The 15835-nt window shown below is 39.3% G+C and overlaps 1 protein-coding gene across 1 annotated transcript in view; it reads right to left on the bottom strand.

The window, feature by feature from the left end:
• Window positions 1-8548, bottom strand: part of TMEM67 (transmembrane protein 67) — a 297637-nt gene extending 289089 nt beyond the window's left edge. Inside the window, 2 exon segments of the mRNA XM_053715910.1 lie at window positions 4321-4406; window positions 8340-8548. Coding sequence (XP_053571885.1) covers window positions 4321-4406; window positions 8340-8547 — 294 coding nt within the window. The 5' untranslated portion in view covers window position 8548.
• Between the last annotated feature and the right edge of the window lie 7287 nt (window positions 8549-15835).

Raw genomic sequence — 15835 nt, 5'->3', positions numbered from 1 at the left:
TGTGCAGCCACCAATCAGCAGCCACTTGAGCCTACCTAGATATTATTTTCAATAAGGGATACCAAGACAACTAAACTAAGTAGATAATAGAAGTAAAGTGAAAAGTTGTTTAGAATCAAATGCTCTATCTAAATCATGGAAGAAAAAAAATTGAGTTACATGTCCCTTAAACATGCAATATACAAAAAATACTTTATACCATAACTTAAAATGCACAGGACAACTCTATTTGTAACATTTCTTAACTACTTAAGGACCGGGCATTTCAGACAAAAACTTCCCCAAAAGACCAGAGCATTTTTACCATCACTACATTTAAACAGAAATAGAGCCTTTTTTATATTTACCTTTAAAAACTATATTTTTTTTTAGTAGGCAACCCAAAGTATTGATCTAGGCCCATTTTGGTATATTTCATCCCACCATTTCACCGCCAAGAGAGATCAAATTAAAAAAAATCATTCACTTTTTCACAAACTTTAGGTTTCTCACTGAAATTATTTACAAACAGCTTGTGCAATCATGACACAAATGGTTGTAGTAAATGCTTCTCTGGGATCCCCTTTGTTCAGAAATAGCAGACATATACAGCTTTGCCATTGCTTTTTGGTAACTAGAAAGCCGCTAAATGCAGCTGAGCACCACACTTGCATTATGTCCAGCAGTGAAGGGGTTAATTAGGTAGCTTGTAGAGTTAATTTTAGCTTTAGTGTATAGATTACCCACCCACCTGACAAATCCCACACCGTGATCCCTCCTTAATCCCTCTCAAACAGCTCTCTTCCCTCCCCCACCCCCACAATGGTCACCCCCATCTTAAATATAGGCAGAAAGTATAATTTTTTTAAAAAAAAAAAACATAAGAAATTAGGGCCCTATTCCCATGAGAATTTACATTCTAGAAGGGTAGGAGGGTGAGAAAACAGGAGGTGATGACTGCAAGGGTGAGAATGATGTTAGTACAGAGTCAGATGCAATTATTATGTAAGGGGAATTCATTTGTTACTGAGTTGGGTGCTAGGCTTCCTTGAACAAAAATGTCTTTAGGGAGCGTTTAAATGAAGATTAGAGGAAAGTTGGACAGTGCAAGGAAGTGGGTTGGTGCCGCACGAGAGAAGTCCTGCAGTTTAGCATGGGAGGAGGTGATGGTAGAAGATGCAAGGAGCAGGTCATTGTTGGACCTTAAGGGGCGGGCTGGAGTATTTGTTGATTGGTGAGGACAGGTAGTGGGGGCAGCATTGGTAAGGGCTATGTAGGTCAGGTTGAGAATTTTGAATTCTGCTGTGAATGAAGAGCCAGTAAAAGGACTGACAGAAAGGGGCTACCAGTTAGTAGGTTATTACAGTAGTCAAGTTGGAAATTACCAGGGAGTGGATTAGTTGCTTAGTGGTATCAGCGCTCAGAAATTGACATATTTTGGAGATATTGCATAGGTGGTCGCATTAGGATGAAGAGAGCAATTGGATGTGGGGGATGAAATACAGAATAGAGTCAAGTGTAACTTTGAGGCAGCAGACATGGAGTGATGGCGAGATAGTAGAGCTGGGGGGAATTAGAAGGAGCTCAGTCTTGGACACATTACCTTTAGGTGGTGAGAGGCCATACAGTAAGAAATGCCAGCTAAGCAGTTGCTGACATGAGAAAGGACAGAGGGAGAGAGAGCAGGAATGGAGAGGTAGATCTGAGTATCATCAGCATAGAGATGATATTTATAGCCATAGCTGTTCATAAGTTTACCCAGTGAAGAAGTATAAATAAAAAGGAATAGAGGACCCAGGACAGAGCCTTGAGATACTCAAACCAGCAGAGGCATTGAAGAAGAAGAGTTGCCAGCAAATGACACAGAAAAAGACCTGTTAGAGAGATAAGAATGAATCCAAGCAAGGGCGTTGTCACAGAGGCCAAGAGAACTGAGAGTCTGTAGGAGGAGGGGATGGTCAGCTGTGTCGAAGGTAGCGGAGAGGTCAAGTAAGATAAGTATAGAGTAGTGGCCGTTACTTTTAGCAGAAAGAAGATTGTAATTAACCTTAGTGAGAGCAGTCTCAGTTGAGTGTTGGGGACAGAAGCCAGATTGCAGGGGGTCACGCAATAAGTTGGAGGACAGGAAGCAGGTTAGGCGGTGGAAAACAATTTTTTCCAGGAGTTTTGAAGTTAGTGGAAGCAGTGATATGTGGCGATATTTTGCAGGAGAATTAGGGTCAAGGAATGTTTTGGGGGTTTTTTTGAGGATGGGGGTAACCTTTGCATGTCTGAAAGAAGATGGTAATGAACCAGTAGAAAGGGATTGGTTGAAGATGTGAGCAAGAGCTGGAGTGAGGGTGAAAAGCAGAGAAGGTATTAGATGTGAAGGGATTGGGTCAAGCAGGCAGGTAGTGAGGCATGAGGAAGATAATAAGGGTTCATTCTCAGTAGCTGGGGGGAAGATGCAGAAAGTGGCAGAGGGGGTGACCGGGGGGTGGAGATGGAATATTGCAGGTTTGTGTTGGGATGTTCCTTCGGATAGTATGTGTTTTGTTTAAAAAGTGAGCCCTAAAGACAGATGAAGGGGGTGGTGCAGGTGGGTAGAGGAGAGAGTTGAAAGTAGAAAAGAGACGCTTAGGGTTTGAGGAGTGAGTAGATATAAGAGAAGAGAAGTAGGTTTGCTTGGCTAAGTGAAGGGCAGAGCTGTTACAATGAAGAATTAACTAGAGAGTATTGTTATAGTGGGCTGTAGCAAGGTCAGGGCAGGATATTGTGGAAGTGTGGGAAGATGATGCTGAATAAGGCTGGAACATTGGAGAGGATACACAGCGTGCAGATTTCTAAAGGTGTGGGGGTAAGGGGGAGTAGGTTTAGCCTGTACATTAAGATTATAGGTGAGCAAGTGGTGGCCTGAAATAGTAAATGGGCGACTCGTGGCTTCAGACACAGAGCAGAGATAGGAGAATACCAGATCAATAGAGTGTCCATCCCGGGGAGTAGGAAATAGGATGGATTGTGAGAGACCAAAACGAGTTTATGAGTGACAGAAGTTTCGAGGCAGCAGGGGTAGATGGGTTATTAATGGGGATGTAGAAGTCCCCCAGAATATTTTAAGAGAAAAAATGAGGAAGGCAGGCGGCAAAGTTCTCAAGGAATTGGGAGGTTGGTCCAGGAGGGCAATGAGGGAGAGGGGGGAGAACAGGCAAATGCAGTGAACTTCAAAGGAGGAAAAGGAGAGAGATGGGAGCGAAGGCAGGTTCTGATAGGTGCAAGAGGGGGAGAGCAAGATACCAAGACTGACACCATGTCTTGGATAGGGGTATGGCTAAAGTGGAGACAGCAATGAAAGCAGTGTCAGAAGAAGATAGCCAGGTTTCGGTAATTGCTAGAAGACTGAAAACGTTGGAAAGAAACAGGTTAACAGTTGTAAGTATGTTGCAGACAGAGCGAGTGTTCCAGAGAGCACAAGAAAAGAAGGGGGATAAGTGCTGTGGGTTAATAGAGATAAGAATGTTACGATTGCATGACCTAGAATTTTTACTGTGGGCGACATTGTAGAAGTGTGGTGATTGCTGCAGGGCCAGGGTTAGGAGAAATGTCACCAACAGCAAGCAGCAGGAGTGTGAGAGAAGATAAGAATGAGACTTGCAAGAGTGGGTATGTATGGAGTCAGTAGAGTTAGATGGTGAAGTATATCTAAGGAGACATAGTAGTTCATGAGAGGACACCATAGGGGATGAAAGAAAGGAGGGTGAGATATGGATAGTGTTGGGGTTATTGTTATAGGGACATTATATCCCTTTAAGCCTTTGGTAGATATTAAGAAATACACTGCAGCATTACAGCATACTTGGAGATGGAACCATTGGTTTTGCAAAAACAAAGTTGTTGGTGAATTAGCAATTGTGTTACATTAAAATATATAGTGCTGTTTTATACAGTTTCCTTCAAGTCTCATTTTATTAAAAAAACTTCTATAATTTGCGTACTCAAATTACACACACTGGGCAGAAAGATACGCAGCAAACCTTAAAACAACTAATTCTTTGATTGTGTATTCTCTTTTAAATGGTCAGAATCTGTTAATTCTTTTATATTGTATGTTCTTACTCATTTTTTATTTAATTTGTTTTGTTTGTTTGTTTTTGTTGACATTTAACTGAAAAAGTTGTTTCAAATACATGCTAAAAGTGCAAGAGATCTCCATTCGATATTTTTTGAATAAGCTTATCTTGTTTTCTTGTACCTTATTGTATTTTGTAATTTATTTCTTAATGCTGGATATTTTTTTATTAAAAGAACAAAAAAAAACTCTTTAATCAGGTATTAAAATGTATGATAAAACAAAGACACCATTACCATACTCTCGGGGCATTTCTCACAGTTGCCAAAATGGACGTTGTTAGATGTAAGTTTATATCCAGAAAGGCATACACATGAGGTACCTTAAAATAAAAAAAACAAAAAGGTAAGAAATTAATCGATGCAACACAGTGTGCAAAGTATAAATTGAGCAGTGTTAAAGGCACAGTCTACTCCAGAATTTTTATTGTTTAAAACATCCCTTTATTACCCATTCCCCAGTTTTACATATCCAACACTGTAATATTAATACACGTTTTACCTATGATTACCTTGTTTCTAAGGGGCCTATTTATCAAGTTCTGTATGGAGCTTGATGCCCCTGTTTCCGCGCGAGCCTTCAGGCTCGCCTGAAACAGAAGTTATGAAGTAGCGGTCTAAAGACCGCTGCTCAATAACTTGTCCACCTGCTCTGAGGCCGCAGACAGAAATCCACCCGATCGAATACGATTGGGTTGATTGACACCCCCATGCTAGTGGCCGATTGGCCGCAAATCTGCAGAGGGCGGCATTGCACAAGTAGTTCACAAGAACTGCTTGTGTAATGATAAATGCTGACAGTGTTTGCTGTCGGCATTTTTATCGATGTGCGGCAGACATGATAAGTAAAATTGTATAAGTTAAATCCTATCATGTCCGCTCGCACTATGATAAATCTACTCCTAAGCCTCTGCAGACTATCCTTTATCTCAGTTCTTTTGATAGACATGCATTTTAGCCAATCAATGCTGATGCTGACTCTAAAATAACTCCATGGGAGTTAGCACAATGTTTATCTATATGACACACATGAACCAGCAGTGTCTAACTGTCAAAATGCAGATAAGAGGCTGTTCAACGGCTTAGAAATTAGAATATGAGCCTACATAGGTTTAGCTTTCCACAAAGAATACCAAGGGAGCAAAGCAAATTTAATGATAAAAGTAAATTGGAAAGTTGTTTAAAACTGCATGCCCTATTAGAATCGTGAAAGTTTAATTTTGACTAGACTGTCCCTTTAACCCCTTGAGTGCCAACGATGGCTCTGAGCCGTCGCAGAGTTTCCTACTCTGGTGCTAACGAAGGCTCAGAGCCGTCGCTAGCACTCTCCCACCCCGAGGGAGATCTGGGGCCTCCCACCCGCTCCTACCCCAGCGATCGGGCCTGCATAGTGACAGGAATCGTCGGGGCTTCACGTTATGCGCGGTGACATCACCATTTAAAATTCACAATGTTAAATATAGGAGCAGGGGGCATGCTGCTTAGAAGCCTGTACTGCAGGCATCTAAGCAGCAACAGACCCCCAAGACCAACTGTTGGAAAGGTAATCGCCTAACCAACAGTGTAAGTCTTGGGGATTTGAAAAAAAAAAAAAAAAAACACAACTTAAAACAGCTTAGCACCCAGGTGGGAAAGTGCTTAGCACTCAAAGGGTTAAGTAAGAGCCGGAAGGCATTCATTTTATTATCACATATACAAAACGGTATGTACACCTCTAGATACAACTTGCAAAGCAATTCCTGGTGTGGTTCCTGCCCCAAGACAGTTAGTTCAACAGAGTTAATTACTCAAGTCTACAAAACTCTTTAACCTCTTCAGTTCCGGGAATTTTAGAGAAAAACTTGCCCAAAGTTCTAAACGTTTAGCATTTTTGCTATCATTTTTTTTAAACAGAAACAGAGCCTTAGTTTTATTTACCAATCAAAACAATGTATTTTTTTTTTAAAGGAATAGTCTAGTCAAAATTAAACTATAATGATTCAGATAGAGCATGCAATTTTAAGCAACTTTCTATTTTACTCCTATTATCAATTTTTCTCCGTTCTCTTGGTATCTTTATTGATGGGCCGGCTGGCTCCTAAGATTAAATTCTTGCATTTTCAAATAAAGATACCAAGAGAACAAAGAAAAAATGATAATAGGAGTAAATGAGAAAGCTAATTAAAATTGCATGCTCTAACTGAATCATGAAAGTTTAATTTTGACTGGACTTTTCTTTTAAGTAGATGACCCAAGGTATTTTTGGTAATTAGAAGGCCGCTAATTGCAGCTGTGCACCTCACTTCTAATATTCCCGACAGTGAAGGAGTTAATCAGGTAGCTTGTGAGTTTCATTTTAGCTGTAGTGTAGAGACTACCTTCCCACCTGACACCTCCCAAACAGCTCTCTTCCCTCCCTCACCCCCACTGGTCACTACCATCTTTTAGGGCTATTTTTTTTCCCCAGTAGGGATCCCTCCTCAACCCTTCCAAACAGCTCTCTAACCCTTTCCCTCTTAGATAGAAGCCACCATGTTAGGTACTGGCAGCTGTCTGCCAGTACCAATTTATAGTATCTCTTAATCTATTTAATTATTTATTAAAAAAATCTGAAGTGCAGCAATCACTTTTCTCCCCCTCCCCCCAAATCATTGTCAGTAGGAATCCCCTGCCCGTTTCTGTAGTGTAGGGAACCCTGCCCTTCCTCCCGCGATAGGTCGCCTGTCCGCCTCCCTCCTTACCTCTCTTGGCATCACCACAAGCCGATACAGTGTCGCTGTCTGTATGGGCAACCTGCCTTCATATGGTAAAGGAAGAATGATCAGTTCTTCTTTACCATATGAAGGCAGACTCCTTCTAGCCCTAGCTGCAGCCTCGACTGTCAATGCTGACAACAGGGACCGTTGGACATAGGTAATACGTCAACAAAGTACTGTGTGATGTAGTACCTACGTCCATTTCGCTTTAGGGGACATTGTCATTTATCCTTCATGAAACTGAGAATTAAAAAGTTTTATGATATATATCAGAGTTTTTTTCATAATTAAAACTACGATCAATTCACCACTGTAAAATGTACCCTTCAGATATTAATTTCCTTTTAACTGAATGGTGAGGGGGATGGTAACAGCCTATCAGCATCATCAGTGCCTAGTTCACACTTTGTTTTACTGTGACCTTCTCGGATATCACCAGAATCTTGAAAGATTTCATAGTAAATTCCTGTGAAGTGAGGAGGAAAAGCAAGTGACTGTTCTTGCACAAGCTCAATGCATGCTCTCTTGCTAGTCCCAGGACAAGTATCTGGATTGGATTAATCTATCAATTCTTTTCTAGTGTATATTGTCTAAACAAAGATGCAATTCCATAATGATTTTGGTTTATATGACATATAAATTCCAGCATGCATGACTTATGTGTGCAAAGGACATTTATTATACATTTAACTTTATAGTCTTGGAATTTTGCAGACCCTAATAGTTATTAATACTCCTCCCTACATGCACATGTTGTACTTAACACCCAATAAAGATATTTTTACATGCAAAAAAAAATATAGGTCATATTTAATTAAATTACTATTTTTCAAAATATAATTGCCAACTAACACCAGTAAATTGATGCAAACTGAGATAGGCAGTACTGTACTGGTATTAGCAGCCTGTGATCAGTGATAGGTAAACCTAAAAAAAAACACGTCTTCAAAGACAACACAAAGATTTTTAAAAATCTTCAACATACAAAGCACTTAACACAACATTGAAAAGTATTTACACACATCAATAAATACAATATCCTACTCTGCCCCTTCATGTAGGAAGGTATATATACTATTTTGCAACATGTTGGATACACCCACATCAAATATGCAAGCTGTAGGTTTTCTCCAGTCACACTGACACACATTTTGTATAGCTTCCCTACACACTAAATATTAAACTACGCTAGAAGACACAAGACGTGGTACTGTGTACATTGTTAGACTGTATACACACTACTACCAACACCACTCCAATACAGATAGATATATCCTTTGTATATACACTGTATTTTATATGTATATAAGTAACTAGGCTAGGGAACCCTACTATACACACACATGCTGTGTATACACACTGTTTAAACATTCCCATATCCTCTATATGCAAGAAGCATTAAATAGTGAAACTGTACAAACGCTTTATTTCCTCCCCGCAATCGAGCATCATGGGTACACACTGTATACACATAACATATATACAGCATCTGCTGCACACACAGACACAAACACTGAGTACCATCCTGGCTGGGCCTTTGAGTATCCGGACACGGCTCACACGATAAGCTCCCTTGGTGAAAGTAATGCTGGGCTCCGCAGTCTCCAGATTGCTGAAGGGGAATAGAATAACTTTGACCGGAGCATGAAGCACATAACACGGCCAAGCACAGACCAAGGACTGAGTACACAGCTTGGTACTCTGCAAAGAACCGCTTCCCCGTCTCCATGGCACGGATACCCATAATGCACCGAGCGCCCGCCAGTAAACTGGAGATCAGCTCAGTCAGACGACGAGTATGGGAAGTGTGTGATCTGGGAAAGACTCAGTAATGCAGTGGCATTATAGGGGCCATATGGTATATGAAGTGCGGAGGCAGTGGCGTTATAGGGGCCATAGGGTATTATTGCCGGTCAATAAGAATGTGGAGGGGTTTTGGATGAGTGAGGTATAGGGCTTTTAATCAGAAAACTGTGGGCGATCATCAAGGTCTGTGGTTTCATGGCAACAAAGAGAGTAAGGAATGCGCCAATATCAGTGAATTAGTGCAATCGGAGCATGATTGGATAGATCACTGATATGCTGTAGGGAACCTGCTTTAAATGGTATAAGAGCAAAATGGGCAGCTAGCAGCTAAGGACACCTTCACTCAAAGAGTGCTTAATCAGCTAGTATGTAACTTCATAATCCATTACCTCTATTTTGGTATGTTTAGTGTGTTAAAATATTGATTACCCATATAGTCTTTCCATTAAACTAAAGTGGCCATATTTCCCAGACCCAAATCCAGAACGCTTCATAAATATTGACACAGAATTTAAAAAATGTTTCACTACAATGAAAATCAATAGTTTAAAACTTTTATTAAAGGGACAGTCTACTTGAAAATGTTTATTGAAATAAAAAATAGATAATCCCTTTATTACCCATTCCCCAGTGTTACTTGCATAACCAACACAATTATATTAATACACTTTTTACCTCTGAGATTAACTTGTATTTAAGCATCTGCAGACTGCGTCCTTATTTCAGTACCTTTGACAGACATGCATTTTAACCAATCAGTGTTGACTCATAAATAACTGCATGGGAGTGAGCACAATGTTATCTATATGGCACACATGAACAAAGAATACCAAAGGGAACAAAGTAAATTTGATGATAGAAGTAAATTGAAAAGTTGCTTAACCACTTTCCGCCCTTAAGATGTTCTATCCCGTCCTAACTGCACTGGGCATAAAACTTCCTAGCTGTTTGGCTGTACTAAAGCCATAGGCGCATCCTGAATGGGATTGCGGGCTGGAGGGGAGCCTAGTGTCATAGGCACTCCACCCAAAACAATCTCATCATTGAAATCACATGATTTCAAGTTTTACTTACTTGTTTACATCGGAACTTTATTCCAATGTAGAATAATAAGTCTGGGGAGGAAGGGGTTAAAATTGTATGCTCTATCTGAATAATGAAAGTTTAAAGGGACAGTATACACCAATTTTAATATAACTGCATGTAATAAACACTACTATAAAGAATAATATGCACAGAAACTGATATAAAAAAGACTGTGAATCTGCACTGTGGTAATTATGTTAATTCGGCACCTATTCTTGCTCACCTGGATTTCCAGGTGGAGCTCCTTAACTAATTAGCACCCCCTTTAAAAAACCTGCGGTTCCTTTCATTTGGTGCTTGGGTAGTTTTGTGGTTTAACTGATTCCCTGGTTATTAGCTTATGGAATATGGTTATCTTCAAACACCTCTGCTGCTACGCTGACTGCTCTGGTTTCTGACCACAGCTTGTTCCTGATCTGTACCTGCTTTTTCATTTCTGCATATCTCAATTCAGTTACAGAAAAAAGGTAAAAACTTTACCGTTCTAAAACTGTGATATTTCCTTTACAACTAGGAAGGAGAGGGGCTGCTGTATCTTTCAGAGCTGTGTATTTTCCTACTCAGGTCTGTCTTTCTCTGAAACATTAGAAACTCTTTGCACAAGTTTCATCATAGTTGATCTTAGGCACTAACATTGCTTTCTTTTATTTATTAATTTTTTTTAAATCTCACTGGCCCATATGCTATTTTAGGGAAAATACCTGTAGATGTACACTTCATTTTCTGCCAAATTAGTAGTTATAGCTTTAATGCCAAGACACCACTTCTCTATAAATATTTTTAAAGAGAAATATCATTACGTTGTATAATTTTTATTAAATGCTGTGGTCAGAAGACAAGCAAATCCTTGCGGTGTGTGTATAAAAAGCCTGAGACATCGTTAGCCTGGCTATTATATGAGCAACAGGCAGGGTGATTCTGCTCTCCATATCCCTCCCTGCACTGGGTTAGCTGGTAATTAGCCACATCAGTAGTAATTGCTGTGCTTGATATTACTTGCATCACTTGCCATGTTTTTGCAGAAACCTTGACCGGAGCTATTCTATGCAGCGCCTTTTAGTTCCAAAGCATTATGCTATCTATTACAGATAAGTACCATCCTTTATTATTAGGGCAGCATGTTCATTATCAGTGTAAAGTGGGTGCTGGAATTGGGCAGCTGACCTCTATTCCCATGATAGAAGCTGTACAAACGCAATAAGCATGTTTTTGGGTTTGGTGTGTTTTTTTTTTTTTTTTTTTTTTTTTTTCTTGGCCCACTCTTCCTGTATTAACTCTAAAAATAGTTTGGACTCTCTCCTCCCTTCTCCCCCCACCCCTAAAGTTAAAGCACATCTTAGAGGATTCCGGAACTGACGCTAGCATTCTGCACAGTGATTGCTTAATCAGTGTAGGAGCTAACTTTTATTTCTGTCACACGGGGTGGTAGCTGAACATTTCCTACTAAAACTACATTGATAGTTTAGTGTGCTAGATAGCCTTATTACATACACCAGGCTTGCTCCAGCAGCATGTTTCATCTAATGTTCATGTGCTGCGAGACTAAATAAAAGATGCAACTAGCAGAACTAAGCTTGTATACAGCATGTAAGACTTTACATTTTTGCGGTGTTTGTGTTTAGCTGTAATTTTCCTTACTCATTTACTGTACCCACACAATTTTATATGCTTTTTTTTTTTTAGCAAGTTATAGGGCAATAAATACTAAATTTTTTTTATTTTTGGTTGTTTTGTAGACAACCCAAAGTATTGATCTAGGCCCATTTTGGTATATTTCATGCCGCCATTTCACTGCCAAATGCGATCAAATAAAAAAAAAAAAATCAATCGTTCACTTTTTCACAAACTTTAGGTTTCTCACTGAAATTATTTACAAACAACTTGTGCAATTATGGCATAAATGGTTGTAAATGCTTCTCTGAGATTCCCTTTGGTCAGAAATAGCATATCTATCTTGTTGCTTCTTGGTAATTAGAAGGCCGCTAAATGCCGCTGCGCATCACACGTGTATTATGGCTAGCAGTGAAGGGGTTAATTAGGTAGCTTGCAGGTTTAATTTTAGCTTTAGTGTAGAGATCAGCCTCCCCCACCCGACAATTGTCCTCGCCATCTTAAGTACTAAAAATCTTAAATTTTTTTTTATTTATTTTTTTTATTCTCAAAATAATATTTGGTATAACGGTCCTGACACCTGTAGAGGCTTTGATGAAACCGCTTTATCCACCAGTGTTTTGAACAATAAAATAAGTTGTTGCATAAAAAAAAATTCTGTTTAATGTCAGGGTATAATTGTAATGTGAATGTATATAAATGTATGGAAAGCTGGGCATGGTGTTGAGTTTCCAGTGCTGTGTGGTAAAGAGGGTCCAGGAACCTGGAGGGTCCAGGTCTCGACACTGTAGCAGTGACACATGCATTATGGTCAAATTTTGTGAAAAAGCTGATACTAATTCACAGGAAGTGACGTGATTCGCTAAGTTCACAGTTTTCCCAGAACACTGGGTCATAAGCTTACATTCAAACAAATACCGTATACCAAGAGCGAAGAAAATTTTAAAGGAGTAAATTAGAAAGTTGCTTAATCTGAATCATGAAAGTTTAATTTTGACTAGACTATTCCTTTTTTAAAGGGATAGTAGCTTTGTGGCAATGATGAGACTTTTCACAGACCTGTTCTGAAACCTGAGGACAACTAATGGCTGAGCTACAAAACCTAGATTTAACCCTTTCTTCCTTGAATGTTAAATAGCAGATCCAAATGCAGCTATAAAGTGACTCAACTAAATACATCCATATTGGCTATTTACTATTCTTAAAGGGATGGTCAAGTCCAAAAAACCTTTCATGTTTCAAATAGGGCATGTCATTTTAAACCACTTTCCAATTTTGATTTGTTCTCTTGGTATTCTTAGTTGAAAGCTAAACCTAGGAGGTTCATATGCTAATTTCTGAGACATTGAAGGCCGCCTCTAATCTAAATGCATTTTGATAGTTTTTCACTACTAGAGGGCATTAGTTAATGTGTTTCAGATAACATGGCGCTCATGCACGTGAATTTACCATGAAGGCGGCTCTGATTTGCTAAAATGCAAGTCTGCCAAAAGAACTGAAATAAAGGGGCAGTCTGCTGAGGCTTAGATACAAAGTAATCAGAGGCAAAACTGGGGAATTGGTAATTAAGGGATTATTTCTCTTTTAAAACAACAAAAATTCTGCTGTTGACTGTCCCTTTTTAATGTGTTTTTACCCATTTAGGCTATCATGTCTTTCAGGGATCTGCATATGTGGGGGGGGTTTTGCGGGGGGGGGGGTTGTCACTATCTTGCTGGCAGAATGTGATGAGATGTCATTGCAGAAAATGCAGTACGTCTGCAGAAAAATGGGGACACATGCAGGAATTGTTGGCGCTTTCACTATGCAGCAGTTCTCTTCAAACGGCACTGTGCTCTTGCAAAGCAGCGCTTTTTTTTTTTTTTTTTTTTTTTTCTCCTCCCTTTCTTGCAAGTCTCATAGTTGTATAACACCAACCAGTAACCTTTGTGCAAGAAACTAAGGGTTTGGCATAATAAAGTGGCAGGATAGCTAATTATCTTTGTATAGGAACTTGCCAGACATGAAGAGACAGTATATGTCAAACAGCATATCCAAATGCAGCAGGCGGTGAGACATCCTAAGTCTGATAAAGTGATGTCTGATAGAAAGCTCTTCTGCACAGGCTTTTATACCTCATCACATACACAAATTGCTACATAGTTCTAGAATATACTTAGTCTACATTAACAATAAGTATCCTTGTCTAGGGTGTGCTTGTTGCAACTCTGTGATTAAGGGGGGGGCATCACATCCAAGATCAGGTAAATTATACCACATAAGAGACTTCTCTACTTGTGATTCTAGTTATGTTAATAATCTTATTAAATGCCCGTACTCCAGAATCTGTATTGGTGAAACGACCAGAAAGATACGTGACCGTATTCGGGAGCATAAATCAATATAAGATGTAGTAATGTTGATGCGCCGGTCTCTTCGCATTTTCTGGAAGTAGGGCATTCAATAAGTCTAATTCGGTGGCAGGTAATCGGGTCAAACCCCTCAGAGGGGGTAATAGTGAGCTCTTGCTGAAAAGGAGGGAATTATATTGGATATACACTTTGAATGCAATGAAACCTTTATGGAATGAATAAGGATTGTTTTAGAGTGTATAAAATATTTCTCAAAGCCCATTTAATAATGCTTTCATATTTCTCAGTATATTAGTGTTTGTAGATATTTTCAGATAAAATGCTTACTAGGAAATAGTATTGGCATTATTACAGTTTAAATGTAGAAATTTTTGTTTTTAACCACTATGTGGTGCTATGTAACTAGGTGAGTGGAGTCATATGTAATGACATCATAATGAACAGGTATAAATTGTATGTAAACACTTCTGTATTGCATGATTAAGGGTACACCACCCAAAACGTTGCAGTCTGGTTTTTGGACATGTTACCTTAAAATAATATAATTTCATAAGTACTGTAAACATATTGCTGTGTTGATCATACTTGGGAGCTTTTTGCAGTGAGCTCTGGTTTGCATGTGCACTCTCAAATCAAGGACACTGGTGGTTTCCATTGTTGGTGAAGCTTTGACTATGCAGCACCGCTCCACATTAGTCAGTTCTCTTCAAGCAGCGCTGTGCTCTGGCTGCACTGCAAGTTCTTTAACACAGTGCATCCAGAGCAAAGCAGCTTTTTTTTTTTTTTTTTTTTTTTTTTTTTTTTAATATATATAGATATAGAGTGAAATGGAACTGGATCCAATGGACGGACTCGTTGTCTAGTAAGATCCAAGAACAGCCGGCACACAGGAATTTTTCAGTAATCATTCTTAAAATTGTGTTCAATTACCCTGTATACAATATGTAGATAGTACATTTTTTTTTTTTTTTTCCTTGTAAATATTTATCACTGTTGTGCTTACTTTGGGCCTTCACTCATGGCCCATTTATACTATTATTCACTAATTATGCCCATCGGGTGCCTGGCTGTACACGCTCTTTTTTGCATCTCCTTGGTGACCGGAGGTATTTGTTTACCCGGCGTTACCTGAGACAGTCATTCCTATGCAGCGCGGTGAGGTGTCATGACGCGTCTGCGTGGAATCAGCTGTAATAGAATACTCAGGTTTGGTGATTACGTGCGGGAAGGAGCAGCCCAGCCGTGCATGCTGATTGGCGTTCACTTAGGTATGGGTGGGTATTTAAGGTGTGTGTTTTGGGGTTTGTATTATCCGGTCTGAATACCATTGAGAGGCTCACGGTAGAGCAGAAATGTCTGGTTTTTTGCTTACTGAATAAATCGGATTACTGAAATTCCTGTGTGCCGGCTGTTCTTGGATCTTACTAGACAACGGAGTTCGTCCGTTGGATCCAGTTCCATTTCACTGAATGTACTGTCTTTTGCTGAGCACCAGGTGGCTCCTAAATTGGCGTGTGCCGTTTCCCACAACCTATGTATATATGTATGTATATCTCATAACGCATATTAACCAGTAACCTTTGTGCAAGCAACTAAGGGGTTGGCATAATAAAGTGGCAGGATAGCTAATCTATTTACAGGCACTTCCCAGACATGAAGATATAAGCAAATACTTTTATTCGTTCTTGAATGGCAAATAGCAGATCCCAATGCAGCAGGCGGTGAGACATCTAAAGAGGATAGTCATGTCTGATAGAAAGCTCTTCTCCACAGGCTTTTAAACCTTATCACATACACCAATTACTACATGGTTATAGAATATTCTTAGTCTATATTAACAATAAGTAGATTGTTTATAAATTGTGACACTTCATTAAAGCAGTGAAGATATAGTCATAGCTAAACGCAGCTTTTTTTTTTTTTTTTTTTTTTTTCCAGGCTGATAGTTTGCAATATTTACTCTACTTGTTAGCCAAGATCTGTGACTGGCTGTCAGTCAAACTTAAAGGGACACTGAACCCAAACATTTTCTTTTGTGATTCAGCGCATGCAACTTTCTAATTTACTCCTATTAAATTTTCTTCATTCTCTTGGTATGTTTATTAGAAAAGCAAGAATGTAAGTTTAGATGCCGGCCCATTTTTGGTGAATAACCTTGCTGAT

This window comes from Bombina bombina, chromosome 5 (genome assembly GCF_027579735.1).
Source record: "Bombina bombina isolate aBomBom1 chromosome 5, aBomBom1.pri, whole genome shotgun sequence".
Taxonomy (NCBI): Eukaryota; Metazoa; Chordata; class Amphibia; order Anura; family Bombinatoridae; genus Bombina; species Bombina bombina.
This window is presented reverse-complemented; position numbering and strand designations above follow the sequence as displayed.